Consider the following 23,630-nt stretch of genomic DNA (forward strand, 5'->3'; position numbering starts at 1 on the left):
GCTCCCCGTAGCTCTTGCTGGCTGTCAGCCCCTCACGATGGCTGCAGGCCACTCACGCTGGCCACTGGCTGCTCCTGGCAGCACACAGCAGCCCATGGCAGCACAAGCTGACCTCCGGCTGCTCAGGGCAGCCCAACTCCAGGGAGAGCCGTTGTTCACAATCTTAGCTGTGGAGGGCACAGTTCACTGGCCCACGTGGGAACTGAACCGGTGACCTTGGCATTAGGAGCCACGGGGGCGGCCCAAAGCATATCGAGTCTTAATTAGCAGAAGCCAGGAAAGAAATATATAAGAACTTTATTTTTAAAACATTAACAATTAGAGGGGAATCGTCTTTAACTTGATCTTCTCTTCTACATTTGAAAAGTATCGCATCTTTGTTAAAATTTCCTTGGCTTTTTCAAAATCATCTGAAATAAACAAAGACATTAATGTGAGGCTTCATTTCAAACAAGAATACAACTAACTCTATTGACCGAAGCAGCTGGATTAAAGTTGAGCCCCAGCCTCTGGAGGGCTGATCCATTACTCAGTAAATCAGAGCGAGCGGGAGAACATCTGGATTGTTAAGGGGGCAAAGGGACTAACCAAAAAAGGTAAAAAGCACGCTTATTCACAGGATTCAGACTTTCACTAAGAGAAGCTGATTCTCTCCAGGACAGTCCCCAAGTAATAAATGGGTGTGTTTTCAGAGTTACCCTGTATCATACGTGACGGTCTACCCCAGAGGATGTAGAAGCACTGCTGTTGTAAGACTGTCTCTGTACCTCAGTCTCTGGGAATGAAGCCCTTAAATTAGTGGTTCTTGACCTGGGGTGATTTTGTGCCCACTGGGACATTTGGCAACGTCTGGAGACATTTTTGGTTTGTCTCAACTCGGAGGGTGACACTGGCATTTAGTGGGTAGATGCTAGGGGTGCTGATAAACATCCTACAGTATGAAGGACAGCCCCCTACAACAAAGAATTATCTGGCCCAAAATGTTGGTGGTGCCAAGGTTGAGAAACCCTGACTTAGATGTATGCAAAACGAAATAATATACCATTATATTCATACATAATTAAAACTATCAAGAAAAACAAGGGAATGATTGACACAAAATTCAGGAGAGTGGTTACCGTGGAAGGGGAATGCTATTGCAAAGGGCCTATGTGTTGTACATTTATTTTATTTATTTAGTTTTAATATTTATAAAAGTTCTTTTAATTGTGGCAAAATACACACAACAAAATTTATCATTGTAAACATTTTTAAGTGTAGAGTTCAGTGGCATTAAGTACATTCACATTGCTGTGAAACCATCAGTGCCATTTATCCACAGAACTCTTTTCATCTTGTAAAACTGAAACTGTGTACCTAGGAAGCAAAAACTCCTGATTCCCCCTTCCTTCTAGCCCCTGGCAACCACCATTCTATTTTACATCTCTATGAAGTTAACTATTCTGGGCACCTCATGTAAGTGGAATCATACAGTATTTATCTTTTTGTGATTAGCTTATTTTAGCATAATATCCTCAAAGTTCATCCATGTTGTAGCATGTATCCGCATTTCCTTCCTCTTTACGTCTGAATAACATTCCACTGTATGTACATACAACATTTTGTTTATCCATTCAACCATTGACGGATACTTGGGTTGCTTCCGTTAGCTTTTGTGAAAAATTCAATGATCATGGGTGTTGATACAAATTCTCTCCTGGACTAAACTCTCGTCAGGGTCCTCTGAACCGTCTTCTCTACTGGGCCTCAACCTTGACCTATAAAGACTTGAACAAACACTAACATTAGTTTCTAACAGCTCAAGACCACATCCCTGTGATAAACCCAGCCCCGTTAAAATGCCTGCTTTGAAAATTCATGGCTGCCAAAAGAATTTACTATTTATTACCGCCAATACCTGAAGATAGAGCCCCTGTCTCACAGGCTCTGTAGGAGGAACTTTAATAATCGCCAAGTAGCAAACCCAGATAGGTTTCACGTGGACCAACTTCCTCCCTTCCCACTTTTGGAATTTTTCACTTCCTGACCCTACTGAGCCCTTGTGCACCGCCTCCGTATTTGCTCATTCTCCCTTTAAAATGCCCAGTCACAAATCGAAGTTGAGTTTACTTCACGCTGGACTCGTTTTCCTATTGCAATAGTTATTACTGATTCAAATCTGTCCTTACTTTAGTATCTAGCTTTGTTTATCTATGACAGTGCACAAATATCTCTTGGAATCCCTGCTATCAATTCTTTAGGTATATACCCAGAAGTGGAATGGCTGGGTTGTATCAGAACTCTATTTTGAACTTTTTGAGGAAACGCCATACTCATACTGTGGTTCTAACTTCATGTTCTCTCCAATACTTTTCTTTCCTTTCCTTTCTTTTCTTTTCTTTTTTTTAATAGTAGCCATCCTAAATGGGTATGAGATGGTATTCTGTGGTTTTAATTTTCATTTCCCTCATGATTAGTGATACTGAGTATCTTTTCAGGCACTTGCTGGCTATTTATGTATCTTCTTTGTATGTTCTATTTCTTAAGTTGGGTGGTGGAGACATGGGTGTTTGTTCTGTTATTATTCTTTAAATTGTACTTAAGTGTCATTTATTCTTTCCTAAAATTATACTTTATAATTAAAAAAGTAAAAGTATACAAAGGTGCAACAGGAACGGGGGTGGGTCCTGATGGAATACAATCTGACCGTCTTAGCCAGTGGGTTGGAGACATAGATTTCAGGCAGACATGTAGGGCTAGTTTCCTGTTTTCTGCTGTTAATCCATATATTCCCCCGACCCCTATCTTTTTGGATACTTTCCCTGTGTTCCTCAGCATTGACTCCTACAGTCCCTGCAAAGTAGGCAGTACACTGTGTAAGCTGATCTCCTTGGTCCCTGACTGTACTGGAGTGCACATCTGGCTATAAAGCTGGGCCAATCAAATTCCCTCTCTCTGAAATCTAGAGTTGTGTTTAGGGGACTCTAGTCAGATGGTGAGAGGCCTTGTTCTTATAAGGTAATACACCATGGAGGATTAAGGAGTCATCCGGTGGGAGAGGCCACTTTGGGGTACCATGTACTAAAAAGGAAGCAGACAGAAGTGGCTTTAGAAAGGACAGGAGGGTGGAATGACTGCCAGGGGCACTGAGTCCAGGACCAAAGTCTTGGCTCCAGACTGCTTTCTGGTTTCCAGGTTCTGTCCCAGAAAAGCTCTTGTCACACTGTCCTATAATCATTGCAGGGACTTTCTCTTTGGATTCTGGGAGGTAGCCCTGTTTCCTTACAGTCACCTCCCTTTATCTAGTCTAGCTCAAGTGGCTTTCTGCTTCCTGCAATCAAATGAACCCTAAGCCAAAGGGCCATTCCTCTCTTAGTTAAGCGGTGGCCATAGTCAGGAATGGAGAGAAAAGTTGTTCTTGCGGAAAAACAGCTGGAAATAGAAATAGTCTCTTCAACCTGACAGCCAGGAGCAGTGGGGACAAGGATGAATATTCCGTATTTGTAATTTGGGCACAGTTCTGTCATGGGCTTCTCCTTCCGGGTTTTGCAGCAAAAGGGGTGTGCAGGCTTTGCCACATGTTGACTGCGCAGCCTTGCCCTCAGGATCTACTGGTTGGCTTCAGCCCCCATCCCTCACCTTATCTTCTACTTGTTAAAGGGAAATGAAAGCACTTTCCCTCATGCACTCCTTCACTGGCGTATCATTGTTTTTGGCACACAGATTGTTTTCCCAGCAAGATTGTGAATTCTTGAAGACAAAAATGTAGACTCATCTATATTTAATACCTCCCCAGGTACCTACCATGAGTATATAATAGCTACTTGTTGAATGCATGGCTGTACCTCAGTGCTTACAATTTCTTTCCATATTTAAGAAGGTCAAGAAATGAAGAAAGTACCTTGTTCAAAAGCTCTGCTTACACTGTCAGTCAATTCTTTCTGTTTAGCTGAAAGAGAAAACCATTATTGTAATTTTTCTATTTAAATTGACTCATGATATGAAGTCAACACTTCTTGGTTTATGGCTACATTCCAGAGAGGTAGGGGTGTTACAAGTCTCACCTCCAGACAAAATTGGTTTCGGTATAATCAGGAAAGAAAGAGAAAAAAAACCCTCCCTGAATCATTATGAGGCCAATATATATTCTTTATGTTCATTTTTCATTTAACGCTGGACATGTACACTTAATAGCAATAAAATGCATTTGGTGGTATTTTATCTTTTACCTCTGACAATAGATTCAATCTCTTTCATGGCAGCTTCATTTTGAGCTTCTGCAAGTTTTTCATTAATGTCCATTATTTCCATGAGAAATTGCCCGTCCATTTCATAATCTGTTCCTTCAGGAATCTCTACACCATGGAGCTTTAGCTATTTGGGCATAAAGTAGGGAAAATAAGTTTGCTTCAAGAGACTACGACCAGAGTCAATCCTACTCACCCTTCTGAACAGAATACCACTCATAGGGAAAACCTGAACTGTCCTAACAATGAAAGTGTCAGGGTAGGATGTTGGAACATTGAACTGAGAAAGGAATGCTTCGACAGGATTCCTTTCTGCTACTTAGAACTGTGTGACCCTTGGGGAGTCATTTCTCCACTTGAGAATTTGAAGCAGATATTTGGGAAGATTCTATTAAATCGTAAAATTCTAAGGTGTTCACTTTACCCTCCAAAAAAAATGCCCAAAATTACTCTTTCCTAAAAGTCATCACCATCCAATCATTGAATTTATCAAATAATGGTTTTTTAAAAATGCAATTGGGCAAGTAAGATTTACAGAGGATATTCAGAGAAAACTATACTCATGTAGTAACTTTTTTTTTTTTAAGGAGGGCGCAGCTCAAAGTGGCCCCTGTGGGGATCGAACCGGCAACCTTGGTGTTATCAGCATCACACTCTAACTAACTGAGCTAACCAGCCACCCCCATCGTGTAGTATCTTTGAGGCTAAATGTAGTTGGGTCCCTGGACTAGATCAGGTCTCAAGCACTCCTCTGCTGAATACAGGGCAGCAGCTGTACCATAGTGGACAGCAGGCAGTCATGCATAGGAGGGTTGGGAAATCACCTTACAAGGTATACTCCCCTGGTCAGGGGGGCCAGAAGGGTCTTATAGGCGTCATTCACCAGGGTCGAATGCTTCTCTGAGAAATCCTTTTCAATCTGTTAGTGGATATGAAGATAGTCTTATTACCATCCAAATCAGCCATCTGATATTCACAAACTGTTTCATAAAATACTGATGGGCAGGCACCTAAGGAAGTGGCCAAAATAGAACCAGTGTGGGATAAGATTTATTTATTTTCAACCGATGGGTTCTAATTTTGCAGGACAGGTCCAGGACCTGCCTGGCTGGCGTCTGGTTGCCACAGGGTAGAGCTGGCTATCCCTGATAATCACACAACCACAAGACCACCACCACCCACCCAGAATGCATATGTGTGTAGGTATGATTAGGGGTGGCCAATAGGCTACCTGAGACCTCTGGCTGAAGAAATCTGGGTGCACAAGACGCTGTAATTGCTGGTACCTATGCTGGAGCTTCACAGTGTCAACTCTGAAGGAACGGTTGCTGGAAGAAAATAGGGAGATAAAATTCATGCATCAAGTATTTATAGATTTGTATACTATGGGTCTGGTTCCTGTTCCCATGGGGAAATATACAATAAACATGCAGAGAGATAATTTCTAAAAGTGGTAGGTGCTGTGAAGAAAACCAGAAAAGGGTCTGAGAGAGTCGTAAATGTGGTGGACAAAGAGATGGCATTTGTGTTGCAAGATGAATGATGATGAAGAGTAATCAAAGATCAGAAGAAATGTGCTAAGGTCCTGAGGTGGGAACGAATTTCCCACCCTTGAGGAACTTAAAAGGGTAGTGTTACTGCAGCCCATCCTAAGTGCTCAGTGATTGGTGGAGTGAGATCTCAGAGTTAAGGGGAAGCGGCATTCCCAATCCCTCCCTATCTTTCCAAGGCCTGAGTCCCTTCATCTCTGTCTCTCACTTTATTTTAATCTAATCCCTTTTGCTTTCTATTCCCAGAGCCTGCCCCATCTTATCAGTTTAGCTCCGCCCAAACTTTACCACTTCACCAAAGCTCCTCAACCTTGAGAGGAAAACAAGAAAAACACCTATTCCTCAGATCTTGTCCCTCCAATTCTCACTTTTCCCTTAGACTCTGCCCACAATATTAAGTTTTTCCATGCTTTTACTCCCTTATTTTGGATAACACGTCAGTACTCCTTTCTTAAAAGTCTCAATCCAACTTTCATGGTTCTGATCCTAACCCTCAAGTTTCCCTTCTCCAAGGGCCCTGCAAGTATCCTTCCTTCAGACTCCACCTCTCAACTTCGCCTTCTCTCAGGCCCCGCCCCTCGTTTCCCTCTACCTTAATAGTCTCCGCCCCTCAATTTCCTCTAACTTCATTCCCCGCCCCTCCAGTCCGCCCTCCACCCAGTCTCCATCCCTCAAAGCCGTTCCCTCAGGCCCGCCCCACAATTTCCTCTTTCTCAGGACCGTCCTCAATTCTCCCAGGCCCGACACCCACCTAGACCCTGGCCTCTAAGGCTCCGCCCACGTATCTAAGTGGCCCCTCCTTCTCCTTCCCAAACCTGATCGGCCCTTCCCTCTCGCTCCGGGGCGTTTCCCGAAGCCGTTTCCGTACCAGTCCATAAGGCTGAAGTGGTCCCGCGTGGGGTCAGGCGGCTGCAGCGCGCGGCACTGCGGGCAGAAGAACCCGTCCCCACGAATGGGGCCCCTTGGGCCGCCGCAGTTCCAACACGGGGGGCAGTTGCTTCCCGCTAGTGACGCAGCATTACAGCTTATTGGTCTCCTTCCGAGGACACCAGTCGGCCACAACCCCCACACCCGGAGCAAGGCCCGGGTTCTCCCGCTCCACATTTGGCTCGCGGCCTAGTTTCGCCGCGGTCACCTGTAGGGGGATAAGGGGACAAATGGCCCACCAGATTAGTGTTGCTGATTGGCTGGAGAACTGAGGGGGCGGGATCACCCGAGGGAAACCTGGATTCTGAGTCCCGCTCTGAATTTTAAACTACAACTCCCAGCAAGCAGTGAGGCTATCGTGGATGGCTACATCCGCTGCTCCTCATTGGTCGGGAGGGGAGGAGGACTGTTTTGATTGGCTGAGGGTGGACTTTGTATCTGTTTAGCGCCAGTCCGCTAGTGGCGGTAGCTGTGAGTCTGTGGCTCCAGGTGGGCGCACGAGGTGAGTTATAGTGGGTATCTTCTCTCGGGTGTTTGGAAGTTCGAATCCCGCCCTCAGGGAATTAAGGCGAACTAAATATCTCGAGCTTCCGCTTTGTGCTCTTTTTGAGCTTCGGCGGGGGTGGGGTGGGGTGGGGTGAGAGGAATGCGTGGACGACTCTCTTCCTTTGTAGATGAACTTCCAGTTACTTCCTCAGTTACTTACAAGCTGTAACTGGCCCAGACGTACAGGGTAAGAAGGAACAAAGTTGTGCTCTTCAAAATCAGAGCAAAGTTGCTTTGTGAAGAGTTCTATAAATGTCAGTAATTATTACCATACTTGAGGTTCAATCTTGAAAATAACGTATTGAGAATCGATTTTTAGCGGATAGGCACTGCAGGAATTGGAAATATACTTACTTGTGTCGGAGGATGCTCTGCAAGTGTCCATAAGTACGTGTGTGGAATGGGGTGGCGAGGAGAGGGTAGGAGGGTACCAGCCCTCCTTCGGACTCGGTTTCTCTATTCGAAAAAAAAATTGTGTTGCACTTGTAAGGTCTTTTACGGCTGTTGGATTCTTGAGGGTTGGAATTCTGTTGTCCCAATTATCAAGAATACTGGAGGAGGAGAGTTCATGTATCATCTCGTTTAATCGGAAAGATCTATCTCCTTTATTCAGATAAGGTTTCAAGAGGTTGATTTACCTAAAGGTCATGCAAAGATTTTTTAGGCATCTGACTCCAGACCTCTTTGCCTCTAACCACTCCACTGTACTTTCTCTACACTGAGGCCAGTGTGATCCCGGCCTGGTAGACCCTTATGTATCATAAGCGATGATAGTTACCTCTTGGCACACTGTCTTTTGCCAGTTTTCAGGGCGGAGAAGTCTTGCTCAAAAAAACTGCAGAAGGACTCACTCAGCCTGGCTGAGGTAGTATTAGGGCTGCTGGAGAGGCAGACTCAGCTCTGGCATCACCTTCCTGGGGTGCTTTAAGGAAAACTCATCAGGACCTTTGTATCTGGAAAGCTGTGTAAATGCAGTCAGTGTGAGTAATCCTTACTATGTTCTGGAGGAGTGGCCTGAGTGGGGATCGGGAGAGAATGTATCTTTAAAAAAAATCAGATTGGGGATTTAAAGTGAGGGTTTGAAAGTTACTTTGACTTTACTGTGGGTTCTGTTATCAGAGTTTAACTGTCCATCAAGTTAATCCTAAAGCAAGGGTGGGAACCTCTGTTTTGGTGTCCTGTAGCTCAAAGGGTGGTTTCTGTAAGATTCTGCAGGGCTGGGAGGCCTTTTAGGATGCTGAAAAGGTGACCTATAGTTACTTAGCATCACAAAGGTCGAGGTAGAGTTGTTTAGAGCAGTCTTTGTCTTCTGCCTGCCTCCTTAAGTGGCCCAGCCCTTAGGTGTCAAGGAATCAATTTCCTGGAGCTAGTTTAGGGGAGGGGCATCAGTGACCTTTTTATGTAAATGTCCCCCCTGGAGTGGTGCAGCAAATAAGTTTCACTTTGCCCATCTTTTACCCCAAGCCACCAAACCCTTCCCCTTTCTCTTTCCAAAACATATATTAAATTTAATGTTGATTGTATTAATGAATCCATTTTAGGTTTCACTTCTGATTTTTAAAAATCGGGTGAATGGGGGCGGCTGATTGGCTCAGTTGGTTAGAGCGCGGTGCTCCTAACAAGGTCGCCGGTTCGATTCCCACATGGGCCAGTAAGCTGCGCCCTCCACAGCTAGATTGAAAACAACGACTTGACTTGGAGCTGATGGGTCCTGGAAAAACACTGCTCCCTAATCGTCTTTGATTAAAAAATAAATAAATAAAAATTGAAAACAAAATGGTGAATGTAAGCCGTTACAAATCTCTTCCTTCTCCCTGAATCTCTTTCCTCTCCCTAACTCATTTTATTGCTTTTCACTTCTTTATAGCCTTTGAAGATTTTCTTTTTCCCCCCTGGGGTTTTTGACTGTCACACAAAAAAACTGATCCAGTGAAATTGATCTGACGAAAAACTCAGCCCAGAAGAACTATAGGTCTAGACTGTTAAAATTTTAAGTTTTGCAGAGCATGCTTGCCCTGGCTTTTTTCTTTTTTTATTGCCATCATAATATTCCCATCCTTCATTCTTGAACTTTAAGTCTTGTTTCTTGAAACTTACCTTATTGTTGGACATTTGTTTTTGAGGTCGTGATGTCTCGGGAGACGGATGAGGAGTGTCAGCAGTCCCATGGCAGTGCCCGCACGCAGTCTCCTGGCAGCAGTGCCTGCTCGCAGTCCCAAGGCGGCTTCTCGCAGTCCCATGACCTCTCTTCGCAGTCCCATGACCTCTCCCCACAGACCCAAGGCTCCGGCTCACAGTCTCAGAACACGTCCAGCTCCTCCACCAGCACAGTACCCACGTCCAGCCAATCCTCTCACTCCAGCTCGGGGACACTGAGCTCCTTAGACACGGTGTCCACTCAGGAACTGTATTCTATTCCTGAGGACCAGGAACCTGAGGAGCCCGTCCCTGCCCCTTGGGCTCGATTATGGGCCCTTCAGGATGGATTCTCCAATTTTGGTAAGAACCCTTTGTTATATTAATATGTGTGATATTAATATTGTGTTCAGAAAAACAATTAGACATTTGTTGCAGCAAAAAACTCAAGACTGCCAGTGTGGGGCCTGTATAAGTTGATCCAGGACTATGGGCACCTGTGCCAAGTCTTGAACTTGTGCCAGGATCTGTCATCTTCCCTGCACTAAGACAGCTCCTGCCCACCTGATGCTGGCCTGATGTTGGGTGGAGTGTTGGGACTATCCTATTTAACTTGCAAAATAATCCTATGAGAGAATATTGTTATTTTTTACCACCATTTTACAGAAGAGCAAATTTAGGCTTAGAGAGAAATTATTGACTTGTCTACAGTCTTACAGTTTGGAGTTGGGAGAGGCAGCATTTGAACCTATGACTTTCAGACTTTAAACCTATGTTCTTGACCTGTCATTGTGAAAGAAGTGAGTAGGGCAAGAAAGGTAATGAAATTAGTTAGGAGCCAAAGGGGACTGGAACCCAAGGGAGGCTTGTTAATGTATGAAACGAGTGTGAGAGAATCTGGGGGAGAGATTCAAAATGCTTCAATGGGAAGAAAATAAGGGTGAGAGTGTGGTTGGGGGAGTGGGGGCAGGCTGAGGGTGCTGCAGTCAGAGATACGGGTTCAAGTCCTAGCTCTCTAGCTGTGTGATTTCAGGCAAATGATGCTACTTCTCTGAGTCTCAGTCCTCATCTGTAGAATAGGAAAATAATGTTAAAACAAAGATGAGGAAGATAGGCCAAAGATTGGGATTGAATGGGATTGAAGGGAGAGATGGGTTAACTTCCCAGGTGGCCTCAATTTTTTCAGTGATATAGGATCCTCTGAGAGGGAGGACTGTGAATTTGAACTTCAAAGAGGGAAAAGAACTTAACCTAAACTGTCAATTTCCTTGCTAAAACTAATATATCTATTTCTTTTCTCCCACATACTCTCACCTGTATCCTCTTCTCTACTAGGAGGAGGGGCCCATCCTTCCTTGGGTTCATACCCCTAACTGCCTCACTGAGAGCTGGTCTCCTTACCTCCTACCTTGCTCTCCCTGCCCTCCGCCACACATCTGCCTGAGGTCTCCTAATGAGCAAAGGTCAGAGCAGCCTCCCAGGAGAGGCGGTCCCTTGCATTCTCTGTCCACCATCCCTGGGCTGAGTGTCCTGATAAACTCTCCATGCCCTTTCCCCCAACTGCCCCAAAGTTCCTGGTTTCTAACAGAAATACCACAATTCATTTCTTCCTTCCCCTATTAATAGATGCTGAGGTTGTTTTTAGTTTTTGTTAAGCAAGACTGCAGTGAACGTCCTTGTAACCGTAGTTGTCTCCTTGGTCAGTTGAGAAATGTATCTCCAGGGTAGAGCCTGAGTCAAATTCCTGGGTCATAGAGTAGGAATGGCTTTACTTTGTCATGGATACAGCCATATTGCCTTCCAAGGGGCAGTTCAATCTAGCCTTCCTGTCTCGCCTCCTCCAAGAAGCCTACTTGATAGCCCCAGCCAGAGTTGCCTAGGCCCTGCATCTGTGCTTCCCTTGGACAGTCTGCCTGCATTGTTGTTTTCATGTTTGCCTCCCCACTAGACTACAAACTCTTTTCAAATGATTAATTTGATTTTTTGAAGAGGTCATATTTATATTAGGTACAAAATTCAAAAGAGATGCAAGGTGTTCATCTAACTTCTATCCTTCCCCCAACTACTTCCCAGTATTGCTGATTTCTGTGTAGCCTTCCAGAGATATTTGATGCATATACAGAGGGGGGCAAAAAATTTTATATACATTTTAAAAAAGGAAAAAACTATTAAAATTGTAATACTCAATATATACCCATAACAAAAGATGAATACAAGTCATTTGTATACATTTTTTTGGCAAGCCCGGTATTAGCGACTAAGTGTCTGTATATTCTCTTTATTTTTGTACTAACTAATTCACAACAATTTAGCAACTTGCTTTTTATACTAAACAATGTATCTTAGACATCCTTTCCAGAGTGTAAAGATCCTCTTTCCTTTTTTATAGATTTAAAAATTTATTGAAGCTACCCCCTTAATAATGAACGTTTAGTTTGTTTATAATCTTTTGTTCTAAGAATAATGGTATAGTTAATAACTTTGTACGTGTCCTTATGTCCTTTCATAATACATATGATTCTATCTGTAGGATTAATTCTTAGAAGTGGAATTTCTGGGCCAATGGGAGTTCGCAAATATAATTTTAAAAAATTGAAGTGAAATTCACATAACTTAAAATTCAGCATTTTAAAAGAACAGTTCAGGGGCATTCACTATATCATAACTTTCAATCACCACCTACTTCCAAAACATTTTCATTACTCCAAGATAAGACTCTGTACCCATTAAGCAGTAACTTCCCATTTCCCTCTCCTGCCCCTTCAACCACCAATCAGCATTTCATTTCAAGGATTTAACTATTCTGGATATTTCATATAAATACGGTCATACACTATGTAGCCTTTTGTGTCTGGCTTCTTTCACTTAGCATGATGTTTTCATGGTTCATGTATGTTGTACCACCATATATGAGTACTTCATTCGTTATTATGGCTGAGTAGTATTCCACCATGTAAATGCCACAATGTGTTTATCCATTCATCCGTTCATGAACATTTGGGTTGTATCTACCATTTGGCTGTTGTGAATAGTACAGGTATAAATACTCGTGTATAAGAATTTGTTTGGGTACCTGTTCTGAGTTCTTTTGCGTATATACCTGGGAGTGGAATTGCTGAGTCAGAAGGCATTTCTACCGTTTTTCCCTGAAAATAAGACCTAGCCGGACCATCAGCTCTAATGCGTCTTTTGGAGCAAAAATTAATATAAGATCCAGTCTTATTTTACTATAAGACCCGGAATAATATAATGTAATATAATACTGGGTCTTATATTAATTTTTGCTCCAAAAGATGTATTAGAGCTGATGGTCTGGCTAGGTCTTATTTTCGGGGAAACAGGCTATGTTAAGCTTTTTGAGGAATGGTAAACTGTTATCCATAGTTGCTGTACCATTTTACATTCCCACCAGGAATGTGTGTGGGTTTAAGTTTCTTTGCATCTTCGCCAATACTTATTTTCCTTTTTTTATTTTTTTATAAATTTTATTGGGGAATATTGGGGAACAGTGTGTTTCTCTGGGGCCCCTCAACTCCAAGTAGTTGTCCTTCAGTCTAGTTGTGGAGGGCACAACTCACTGGCCCATGTGGGAATCGAACCAGCAACCCTGTTGTTCAGCGCCCTCACTCTAACCAACTGAGCTGTCTGCCCGCCTTTTAGTTTCCTTTAAAAAAAAAAAAAATTACAGCCATTTTCATGCGTGTGAAGGGGTTGCGTCTGTTATTCTGATAGATCTTGCCAAATTATCTTGCCTAGATAGTGTATAAATTTTATTCTGACTGGCAATGTATCAGAGTACCAGCTTCTTCGTAGCTCTTACCAACATTATGTAATACGGGACTTTTTGATTTTTGTCAATCTGATCACTGAAACATGGAATCTTAACTTGTCTCTACATATTCTTCACCTTTTTTCTATTGGATTGTTTGACTTTTTCTTATTTATTTGTAGGAACTTCACATATACTAGGGAAATTAGTCCCTTGTCTGTGATCTCAGTTGCTAATGTCTTAAGTCCGTCGTTCCATGAACATTTACTTGCCTACCATATGCATTGTTCTAGGAGCTATACTCTTTTTCAGGTGTAATTTTATTTTTATTAGTTTCAGGTGTACAAAACAACATACTGATTAGACATTAACACCCCTCACAAAGGGATAACCCCACCAAGTCTGCTACCCATCTGACACCGTACATAGCTGTTACAGTACCATTGACTACATTCCCTATGCTGTACTTTACATCCCGTGACTATATATATATATATATATATATATATATATATATATATATATACACACATATACACTGGGGGTGCCAAAAAAATGTGTATACATGACTTGTATTCATCTTTTGCTATCGGTATATATTGAGTGTTACAATTTTTTCCTTTTTAAATATGTTAATACAGTTTTTTCCTTTTTAAAAATGTGTATACTTTTTTTGGCACCCTCTGTATACTTGTACTTGGCGAACTTGTTGCAACAATGTTGCTAACCTTTTTTGATATCGGAGAGATTTTTCATTATGAATTTGTACCAATTGGACAAACAGTTCACCAAGTTCACTAATTGGAATTGCTGAAAAGGCTGCGTGAAAAAGTTAGATGACCTGAACTTTTCGCCAACAATTCATGGCTCTTGCATCACGACAGTGCACCAGCTCACACGGTACTGTCTGTGAGGGAGTTTTCAGCCAGTAAACAAATAACTGTATTGGAACACTCTCCCTACTCACCTGATCTGGCCCCCAAGGACTTCTTTCTTTACCTGAAGATAAAGGAAATATTGAAAGGAAGACATTTTGATGACATTCAGGGCATCAAGAGTAATATGATGACAGCTCTGATGGCCATTCCAGAAAAAGAGTTCCAAAATTGCTTTGAAGGGTGGATGAGGCGCTGGCGTCACTGCATAGCTTCCCAAGGGGAGCACCTCAATGGTGACCATTGTGATATTCAGCAATGAAGCAGGTAGCACTTTTTCTATGATGAGTTCGCGAGCTTAATTGCGTGGTCTCGTATATTTGTAGTTCACAGGCAATATTCTACATCAGCTTCAGGTGTACAGCGCAGTGGTCAGGCATCTACACAGTCTATGAAGTGATCCCCTCGATAAGTCCAGTACTCATCTGACTCCCTACTTTTAAAACATTACTGATTATATTCCCTGTACTGTATTTCACATCCCCATGACTATTTAGTGACTACCAATTTGTACTTTCTAATCCCTTTACCATCTTCCCCATCCTCCAACCACCCTCCCATCTAGCAACCATCAGGTTTTTCTCTGCATCTCTGAACCTATTTATTTTGTTTGCTCATTTATTCTGTTCTTTAGATTCCATATATAAGTAAGGTCATACGGTATTTGTCTTTCTCAGTCTGACTTATTTCACTTAGCATAACCCTCTAGGTCCATCCATGTTGTCACACATGGTTGATTTCATTCTTTTTTATGGCAGAGTAGTTCCCCATTGTATAAATGTACCATAATTTCTTTATCCAATCAGCTATAGATATGCATTTTGGTTGGTTCTATATCTTGACTATCTTGAATAGAGCTGCAGTAAACATAGGGATGCATATATTAAAGTTTTTTGAATTAGTGTTTTGGATTTCTTTGGATAAATACCCAAGAGTGGAATTGCTGGGTCATATGGTAGTTCTATTTTTAATTTTTTGAGGAATCTCTGTACTGGTTTCCATAGTGGCTGCACCAGTTTGCAGTCCCACCAACAGGGCACCAGGGTTCCCTTTTCTCCACATCGTTGCCATAACTTATGTGTTGATTTATTGATGATAGCCCTTCTGACAGGAGTGAAGTGGTATATCTCATTGTGGTTTTTATCTGCATTTCTCTGATGATTAGTGACATTGAGCATCTTTTCATATGTCTATTGGCCATCTCTATGTCCTCTTTGGAGAAATGTCTGTTCAGCTCCCCTGCCCATTTTTTAAATTTGATTTTTTTTTTTTTGGGTGTTGTATGAGTGTTATAATAAATTTTTGATATTAACCCCTTATCAGATGTATCATTGACAAATGTCTTCTTCCATTCAGTAGGATGTCTTTGTTTGTTGATGGTTTTCTTTGCAGTGAAAAAAGTTTTTAGTTTAATCTAGTCCCTTTTGTTTATTTTTTCTTTTGTTTCCCTTGCCCGTGGAGATATAATTAGTAAAAATATTACTAAGGGTAATGTCTGAGAGTTGACTTTCTCTATTTTCATCCAGGAGTTTTATGGTTTTGGGTGTTACATTTAAGTTTTTAATCCATTTTGAGTTTATTTTTGTATATGATGTAAGAAGGTGGTCGAGTTTCATTTTTCTGTATGTATTTGCCCAGTTTTCCCAGTACCATTTATTGAATACACTGTCTTTACCCTAATGTAAATTTTTCCTTCCTTTGCCGTAGATTAAATGAGCATATAGGCATGGATTTATTTTTTCCTGGTTCTCTGTTCTATTCCATTGATCTATGTGTCTGTTTTTATGCCAATACTATTCTGCATTGATTACATGGCCTTGTAGTATAATTTGATATCAGGTCGCACAATACCTTCAGCTTTGTTCTTCTTTCTTAGGATTGTCATGGCCATTCAGGGTCTTTTATCGTTCCATATAAATTTTAAGATTTGTTCTAGTTCTAGTTCCATTGGTGTTTTGATAGGGATTGCATTGAATCAGTAGATTGCATTGGATAATATGGACATTTTAACTATATTAATTCTCCTATCCATGAGCATGGTCTATGTTTTCATTTATTTGTACCTTTTAAAATTTATTGCTTCGGGCCGGCCCAGTGACTCAGGTGGTTGGAGTGTCGTGCTTCTAATGCCCAGGTTGCTGGTTCGATTCCCACATGGGCCAGTGAACTGCACCCTCTACAGCTAAGATTTTGAACAAAGGGCTATCTGTCGAGCTGGGCTGCCATTACTGGCCGGCGGCCACTGTGAGTGGCCAGCAGCCCGCCAGAACTGTTGTCCGCTGCTGTGAGCAGCCAACCGACGACTGGTGACTGACTGCCCCGGGGGGGGGGGGGGGGGCGGAGAGCAGCGAGCAGCGCAAGGCTCAAAATACCAGCATGGGCTAGGGAGCTGTGTCCTACACAACTAGCTTGAACCGGAGTGGGGTGGGGGAGGTGGAAGAAGGGGGGGTAAAATTTATCTCTTCAATATCTTACAATTTTCTGAGTACATGTCTGTTATTTCCTTGATTAAATTTAATGCTAGATATTTTTTTGATGCAATTGTAAATGTGCTTGTTTTCTTAATTTCTCTTTCTGATAGTTTGTTATTGGTATATAAAAATGCAACAGATTTCCAAATATTAATTTTGTCTCGTACTTTACTAAATTCATTTATCATTTCTAATATAGTTTTTTGGTGAAATCTTTGGGGTTCTCTGTCTCTATAAGTATCCTGTCATCTGCAAATAATGACAATTTTACTTCTTCCTTTCCCATTTGAATGCTTTTCTTTTCTGAAAAAAACAAGTTTTACTGTGGCTAGAACTTCTGGTACTATGTTCAATAAAAGTGAAAATGGGCATCCTTGTCTTGTTCCTGATCTTAAGGGGAATGCTTTTAGCTTGTCCCCGTTGAGTATGATATTAGTTGTGTGTTTGTCATATGTGGCCTTTATTTTGTTGACATACGTTCCCTCTATTCTCATTTTGCTGAGATTTTGTTTTTATCATAAATGGATGTTGGATTTTGTCAAATGCTTTTCTGCATCTATTGATATGACCATGTAATTTTTATTTTTTGTTTTGTTTGTAGTGTATCACGTTAATTGATTTGTGGTTATTGAAGCAACCTTGCATAACAGAAATAAATCCCACTTGATCATCATGCATGATCTTTTGAATGTATTGCTGAATTCGGTTTTCTAGTATTTTGTTGAGAATTTTTGCATCTATTTTTATTAGAGATGTTGGCCTATAGTTTTCTATTTTTGTAATGTCTATGTTTGATTTTGGAATCAGGGTAATGGTGACCTTATAAAATGAGCTTGGGAGCCTTTCATCCTGTTTTCCTATTGGATTTTTGGATTAGTTTGAGGGGAATAGGTGTTAATTCTTTTCTGAATATTTGGTAAAATTCACCTGTGAAGCTATCTGGTCCAGGACTTTTGTTGGGAGCTTGTTGATGACTGATTCAATTTTGTTGGTGGTAATCAGTCTGTTCAGGTGATCTGTTTCTTCTTTATTCAGTCTTGGAAGATTGTATGCTTTTAGGAATTCTTCCATTTCTTCCAAATTGTCCAGTTTGTTGGCGTATAGTCGTTTGTAGTATTTTCTTAATTTTTTTTCTATTTCTGTGGTGTTGATTGTCACTTTGCCTCTTTTATTTCTGATTTTATTTATTTGGGTCCTCTTTTTTTTTTCCTTGATGAGTCTGTTTAAAGGTTTGTCAATTTTGTTTAGCTTTTCAGAAAACCATCCGTTGCTTTTATAGATCTTTTTTATTATGTTTTTGGTCTCTTTCGTTTATTTCTGCTCTGATATTTATTATTTCCTTCCTTGTATCCCTTTGGGCTTATTTTGCTGTTCTTTTTCCAGTTTCCTTAGGTGTAAAGATAGACTGTTGATTTGAGGTTTTTTTTGTTTCTTAGATAAGCCTGCCTTGCTATGAATTTCCCTCTTAGGACTGCTTTCTCTGCATCCCATAGATTTTGGGTCATTGCGTTTTCATTTTCATTTGTCTCAAGCTATCTTTTGATTTCTTCCTTGATCTCATTGTTGACCCACTCATTCAGCAGCATGTTATTTAGCCTCCATGTGTTTGTGTGTTTTCCGGTTTTTTCCCTTGTAATTGATTTCTAGTTTCATAGCACTGTGGTCAGAGAAGACGCTTGATATGATTTCATTCTTCTTAAATTTATTGAGACTTGTTTTGTGGCTTAACATGTGGTGTATCTTAGAAAACGTTCTTCGAACACTTGAAAAGAATGTATATTCTGCTGCTTCGGGGTGAAATGCTCCAAAAATACCAATTAAATGTATCTGGTCTAGTGTGTCATTTAAGACTGCTGTTTCTGTGTTGATTCTCTGTTTGGAAGATCTGTCCATTGGTGTCAGTGGGGTGTTAAAATTGCCTACTATGATTGTGTTACTGTTGATCTCTGCCTTTATGTTGGCCAATATTTGTTTTATACATTTAGGTGCTCCTATGTTGGGTGCATAAATGTTTACTCAGGTGGTGTCCCCTTGTTGAATTGATCTCTTTATTATTATGTAATGTCCTTTTTCTCTTATTATAGTTTTCATTTTAAAGTCTATTTTGTCCAAATAAGTATTGCTACTCCCAGCTTTTTTCTCATTTCCATTTGCGTGAAATATCTTTTTCCATTCTTTTACTTTCTGTCTGTGTGTCTTTCAATCTGAGGTGGGTCTCTTGTAGACAGCATATGCATGGGTCTTGTTTTCTTATCCACTCAGCTACCCTATGTCGTTTGATTGGAGCATTTAAATAATTTTCACTTAAAGTGATTACTGATAGGTACATAGTTATTGCCATTTTATTATTCATATTTTTGCTTTTCATTTTTTTCTACTTTTTTCTGCTTAAAGAAGTCCTATATTTTTAAAGATTTTATTGGGGGAGGGGAACAGGACTTTATTGGGGAACAGCGTGTACTTCCAGGACTTTTATTTTCCAAGTCAAGTTGTTGTCGTTTCAATCTTCGTTGTAGAGGGTGCTGTTCAGCTTCAAGTTGTTGTCCTTTCAATCTTAGTTGTGGAGGATGCAGCTTATCTCCAGGTCCAGTTGCCATTTCTAGTTGCAGGGGGTACAGCCCACCATCCCTTGCGGGAGTCGAACCGGCAACCTTGTGGTTGAGAGGACGCGCTCCAACCTACTGAGCCATCCGGGAGCTCAGCTGCAACGTGTCATGTTCAATCTTAGTTGCAGGGTGCGGAGTCCACCATCCCTTGTGGGACTCGAGGAGTTGAACCGACAACCTTGTGGTTGAGAGCCCACTGGCCCATGTGGGAATCAAACCGGCAGCCTTTGGAGTTAGGAGCACGGAGGTCTAACTGCCTGAGCCACCGGGCCGGCCCCTTTATTTGTAATTTTGGTGTGATCCTGGGATGCAGCAGGCATAGTGTTTACCCAATCTGCCATCTTGGACCACCTGTGGAGCTGTACTCTTAAATAAGAGATCCAAGGCTGCCCTCCTGGAGTATGTTCTAGCAAGGGAATTGGGGATACAATATACAAATAATCAAGATAATTTCCAGTTATGGTCCATACTTAGAGGGAAACAAAACAAGCTATCAGTATAACGGGTGGTGAGGTGGGAGTCTGCTTACACAGCAAACTAACTGGGAGATCATTTAAGTCCAGATGCAAAGACAAGATCTTACCCATTCAAATCACTGGGAACAAAGTATGCAAAGGCTGCACAAGGCAGGTTGGTTGGGAGGCAGGTTGGTTGGGTCTGGCATATGTGGGGCAGTGAAAAGAGGCCAGTGGGGCTGGCATAGTGAGCAAGGGGAGGGGTACAAGGTAAGGCTGGAAGGGATCGGGCCAGATCCTGAGCATCTCCTGCCATGAGAAGGGGTACGGATTTTTTTTTCCTTTCTCCCCCTCCCCACTCCGGTTCAAGCTGTTGATTCTCAGTCTAGTTGTGTAGGACACAGCTCCCTGACCGTGCTGGTATTATGAGCCTTGCGCTCTCCCCGGCTGAGGCAGTCGGTTGGTCGGATGGTCAGCCGCTCACAGCTAGCTGCTGGCCGCAGCACACAACAGCCCAGCTCCAGGGAGAGCTGTTGTTCACAATCTTAGCTGTAGAGGGCGCAGCTCACTGGCTCACGTGGGAATCAAACTGGCGACCTCCGTGTTAGGAGCCCGGCGCTCCAATCACCTGAGCCCCTGGGCTGGCCTCGGATTTTATACTGTGTGACTGGATACTTCAGGAGGGTAATAAGTAGGAAGTTATTGTATCATAAGTATTTTTCCAAATGATTAAAAAATGTTTAAGAACTTTTAATGACTGCTTATTTCATGGTTATGTATAAACCATAATTTATTAAACTAATTGTTGGAAATTTTTGTGTTTTTTTTTCCCTCCCCCCTCAATTTTCATCTTCTAAAATCTTGATAAACAAATCTATAATTTTGATTGCCTTCTTAGGCGAGTTTTTCTACTAGTAGAGTTTATGAGCAATTTTTAAAGGTGTTTGATACATGAAATTTAATAGCCCTCTGGTGTGTGTTTTTGTGTTGCAGACTGTGTTGATGACAACTACTGGTTTGGAAGAGATAGAAACTGTGAATATTGCTTTGATAACCCACTGCTGAAAACAACGGATAAATACCAGACTTACAGCAAGAAGCACTTTCGGATTTTCAGGGTTGGTGACAATTATCCATTTATTTGGGAGAGGTGGTAATCTAGTCATCACTCTTAGATATCTTCCCACTATAACTCTCCACTGTTAAAACTTTGAAATAAAATGTTCTCTATTTTAGGAAATGGGGCCTAAAAACTCTTACATCGCATACATAGAAGATCACAGTGGGAATGGAACCTTTGTAAATAGAGAGCTTGTAGGGAAAGGAAGACGCCTTCCTTTGAATAACAATTCTGAAATTGCACTTTCAGTGTGGAATAATAAAGGTAATATCATCTTACGGTTTATTGGATTTTTTCCCCTCCCATACAAAAGGAAAATTGACATTGTGTTCTTTGTAGAATATGGCTTAGGTAAATCAAGTAAGGTTAGCATTCAAGACTCAGCTCAGTCTTAGTTGTGTTTTTAAATTATGAAAAAGTTCTATAAAGAGTGATTTCCTAAGGTTTAATTGGTTTGATTAATTTTATTTAAAGCTATATGCTGTCAGTTGAATTATCGTGTTGCTTAAGATAGTTCATAGTTCATTGATTATTACAATTTATCCCACATCAGTCTTAGACATCTATGTGTTGTTTTTGGCCATTAATTCATCTCCCTTCCTCATTCTTCCATTCCTTCCTTCCACGCATTCATTTCTACATATATTTATTGAACTCTTATTACGTGCTAGGCATTACACTATGATTTTTCTGTAAGAATCTCAATTTAGACTTTACACCTTAGATCCCACTTGGTTATTCTCTGAAAGTGGACGTGTTTATCATTATCACGTAGTGTTTTATAAGTATCCACTCCTAAAACTTTACTAATATCATATCTAAAATGAACAGTTGGTTATTCAATGCAAAAACTTCAGTATAGAAAGTATAATTGACAAAAACAACCTGTAGAGTTAAACGTAACTCATAGTGATTTTAAATCCTCGGACAAGAGGAATACTCTGGTTTCTTTAATTAAAAAGACAAAAAGAGAAAAACAAAACTTCCTGAAACTATCTGAGTTAAATGACTGGGAAGGGTATGTGTGTATGTGGGTCTAACACCTTGAAAATATAGAATCCCATAGGCACTGTCCCACAAATTCTGATTTGGTAGTTCCAGGGATTTAAAAAATTCTGCCCATATGGTTCCCATGCAGCCAGTCTTCAGACTGGCATCTGAGACCATGGCTATACTGGGCATCATAATGTGCATTTTATGATTGACTTAGTTTTCCCTGTTTCTGACTATTTTGTTCCTATGTGGTAATTATAGTCAGAGCAGCTGCATAGGGTTTTGCTGGTCAAGGGGAAAATTGGGCACTGAAATCTGGTTTGCCCTCCACATGACAAACTGTGTGCTACCTTTTTCTCATTGGTCTGCCTAAAGGGCACCTCTTCTAATTTGAACAAAGGTGTTATATAGGCTAAAGGTGGCCCTGACTGAAATAGATCAAACTGGTACTCAGTTTGACTGCATTCAGCCTATTGACATTTTATTAGGCATTTGCTGATATCTGTAGTTTAACATAAAACTCTAGATTTCTTTGAAAAGGGGGGATATCTAGCCACACTGAGCCTATAATCCCATTACTCAGATATTTGTAGGTGTTGAGCAGAGGCTACCTCTTTTTAGATGGATGATGTGTTTTCCTGTTCAAGTCCCCACTGCTCCATCGTGTTTTACACTCAACCCAGTCTTACCTGGCTTCAGTGGGCAACTGAATTTGCAGCCCCTGAAGTAGACCTTGACATTTATGAGAAGTACATATCCAGAGCCCCTCAAATTCCTGGATTCTCAGAGGCTACCGGAACATCTAGGTTCATAAATATCCATAAACACTGAGGAACCATTGTGTCTTGGGTGGCCAGCAGGTCTCTTTGACTAGGCAAGTGACTGTCTCATAAGGATCAGCCTGGAATGATGCATACTGAGGTGGCTCAAATTTGTGCCAGAGGCTGGATCCCTAGGTAACTGCAGGAAGGTCAAAATGCATCACCTGAACATTGTTAAACTTAAGATTTCTGTGACACTCTTTCAGGATCTTATAAGCAGTTGCAAATTTCCCATTGATGACTTTGTAGATTTGACATATTTGATAATTGTTTGCAGGCTTGGCCCGCATGGATGGTTAAATTATTCAATGAGTAGTTTTTTGTTGTTTTCTTTTTCTGAGATACAGCCTGAATAATGGAGAAATAAAGGGGAATTTGGGGGAGGCAATGCTATTTATTTCACTTTATAGAGTATCATATATGTAAAGGTATAAATGGCAGAGAAGATAATGCTAGTTTGGTGACCAATAATGTAGTTTTTATTGGGATATTTATTTGCTTCTGTAGAACAGTTTTCTAGGCTCAAATGAATTGCTTTTGGGTACTGATCTTTTGCCAACCTGCACAGATATTTTATATTAGTGTGATGAATTAATATTCTGAGATCAAGGAATAAGACTAGCATTTATGTCGGATATTCTGTATTACACTGAGACTGATGCTGTGTATTTCCATTGAAGAGTGAAAATTGACTGTCATTTTTCTTGGGTTTCATGATGTATGTTAGCCTAGCTAAATAATTCCTTTAGGGTTAGATGTTAACTAATAAAAGCAATTGTCTTATATTCCATATGTTTACTACATTTTAGGACCATTTATCTTAATGTTTATTGAATGAATTAATGAGACCTATTTCTGCCCTTTTTCCTTAGTTTTTGTATTTTTTGATCTGACTGTAGATGATCAATCAGTTTATCCCAAGGAATTAAGAGACAAATACATCATGTCAAAAACTCTTGGAAGGTAATTTATTTTTTTAATGGAAATTTCACTTAATTTTTTTCTAAACATTTGTCATTTGCTTTGTTTTTCATTCCTGGTTTTATAACATTCATTATCTGTTCATAACGTATTT

The 23,630-nt window shown here is 40.9% G+C and overlaps 2 protein-coding genes across 6 annotated transcripts in view; one reads left to right on the forward strand and one right to left on the reverse strand.

The window, feature by feature from the left end:
• Positions 1 to 281: 281 nt before the first annotated feature.
• HSCB (HscB mitochondrial iron-sulfur cluster cochaperone) lies at positions 282 to 6,967 on the reverse strand. Of its 3 annotated transcripts, XM_019743100.2 has the most exons (6): positions 6,645 to 6,967; positions 5,458 to 5,554; positions 5,056 to 5,145; positions 4,209 to 4,353; positions 3,881 to 3,928; positions 282 to 410 (listed from the first exon to the last, which is right to left on the reverse strand). In XM_019743100.2, the coding sequence occupies exons 1-6, from the start codon at positions 6,878 to 6,880 to the stop codon at positions 319 to 321; spliced, it is 708 nt and encodes a 235-aa protein (XP_019598659.2). In that variant the 5' UTR covers positions 6,881 to 6,967; the 3' UTR covers positions 282 to 318. The 3 variants fall into 3 exon arrangements, with proteins under 3 accessions (XP_019598659.2, XP_019598661.1, XP_019598660.2); XM_019743102.2 differs by lacking the exons at positions 5,458 to 5,554; positions 6,645 to 6,967 and having other exon boundaries at positions 5,051 to 5,145; XM_019743101.2 differs by lacking the exons at positions 282 to 410; positions 3,881 to 3,928 and having other exon boundaries at positions 4,216 to 4,353; positions 5,051 to 5,145; positions 6,645 to 6,966.
• A 3-nt stretch (positions 6,968 to 6,970) lies between these two features.
• Positions 6,971 to 23,630, forward strand: part of CHEK2 (checkpoint kinase 2) — a 38,329-nt gene continuing 21,669 nt past the window's right edge. Inside the window, exons 1-5 of one of the 3 annotated variants that reach the window (XM_019743097.2) lie at positions 6,971 to 7,205; positions 9,373 to 9,748; positions 20,615 to 20,739; positions 20,858 to 21,005; positions 23,428 to 23,518. In XM_019743097.2, coding sequence (XP_019598656.2) covers positions 9,379 to 9,748; positions 20,615 to 20,739; positions 20,858 to 21,005; positions 23,428 to 23,518 — 734 coding nt within the window. In that variant the 5' untranslated portion in view covers positions 6,971 to 7,205; positions 9,373 to 9,378. Of the gene's footprint in view, positions 7,206 to 7,414; positions 7,437 to 9,372; positions 9,749 to 20,614; positions 20,740 to 20,857; positions 21,006 to 23,427; positions 23,519 to 23,630 lie in introns of those variants that run through there. The other 2 variants (XM_019743099.2, XM_074321046.1) reach the window with 2 other exon arrangements.

The sequence above is a fragment of the Rhinolophus sinicus genome, linkage group LG16 (assembly GCF_036562045.2).
Source record: "Rhinolophus sinicus isolate RSC01 linkage group LG16, ASM3656204v1, whole genome shotgun sequence".
Lineage (NCBI taxonomy): Eukaryota > Metazoa > Chordata > Mammalia > Chiroptera > Rhinolophidae > Rhinolophus > Rhinolophus sinicus.

Excerpts from the sequence above, each read along its gene's own strand:
- HSCB (XM_019743100.2), bottom strand. The coding sequence starts at position 6,880 with ATGTGGAGCGGGAGAACCCGGGCCTTGCTCCGGGTGTGGGGGTTGTGG. Across the intron at positions 5,555-6,644 it reads CACTTCAGCCTTATGGACTG|CAACCGTTCCTTCAGAGTTG; the intron begins GTACGGAAACGG and ends ATTTTCTTCCAG. Across the intron at positions 3,929-4,208 it reads GATTGAATCTATTGTCAGAG|CTAAACAGAAAGAATTGACT; the intron begins GTAAAAGATAAA and ends TTTCTCTTTCAG.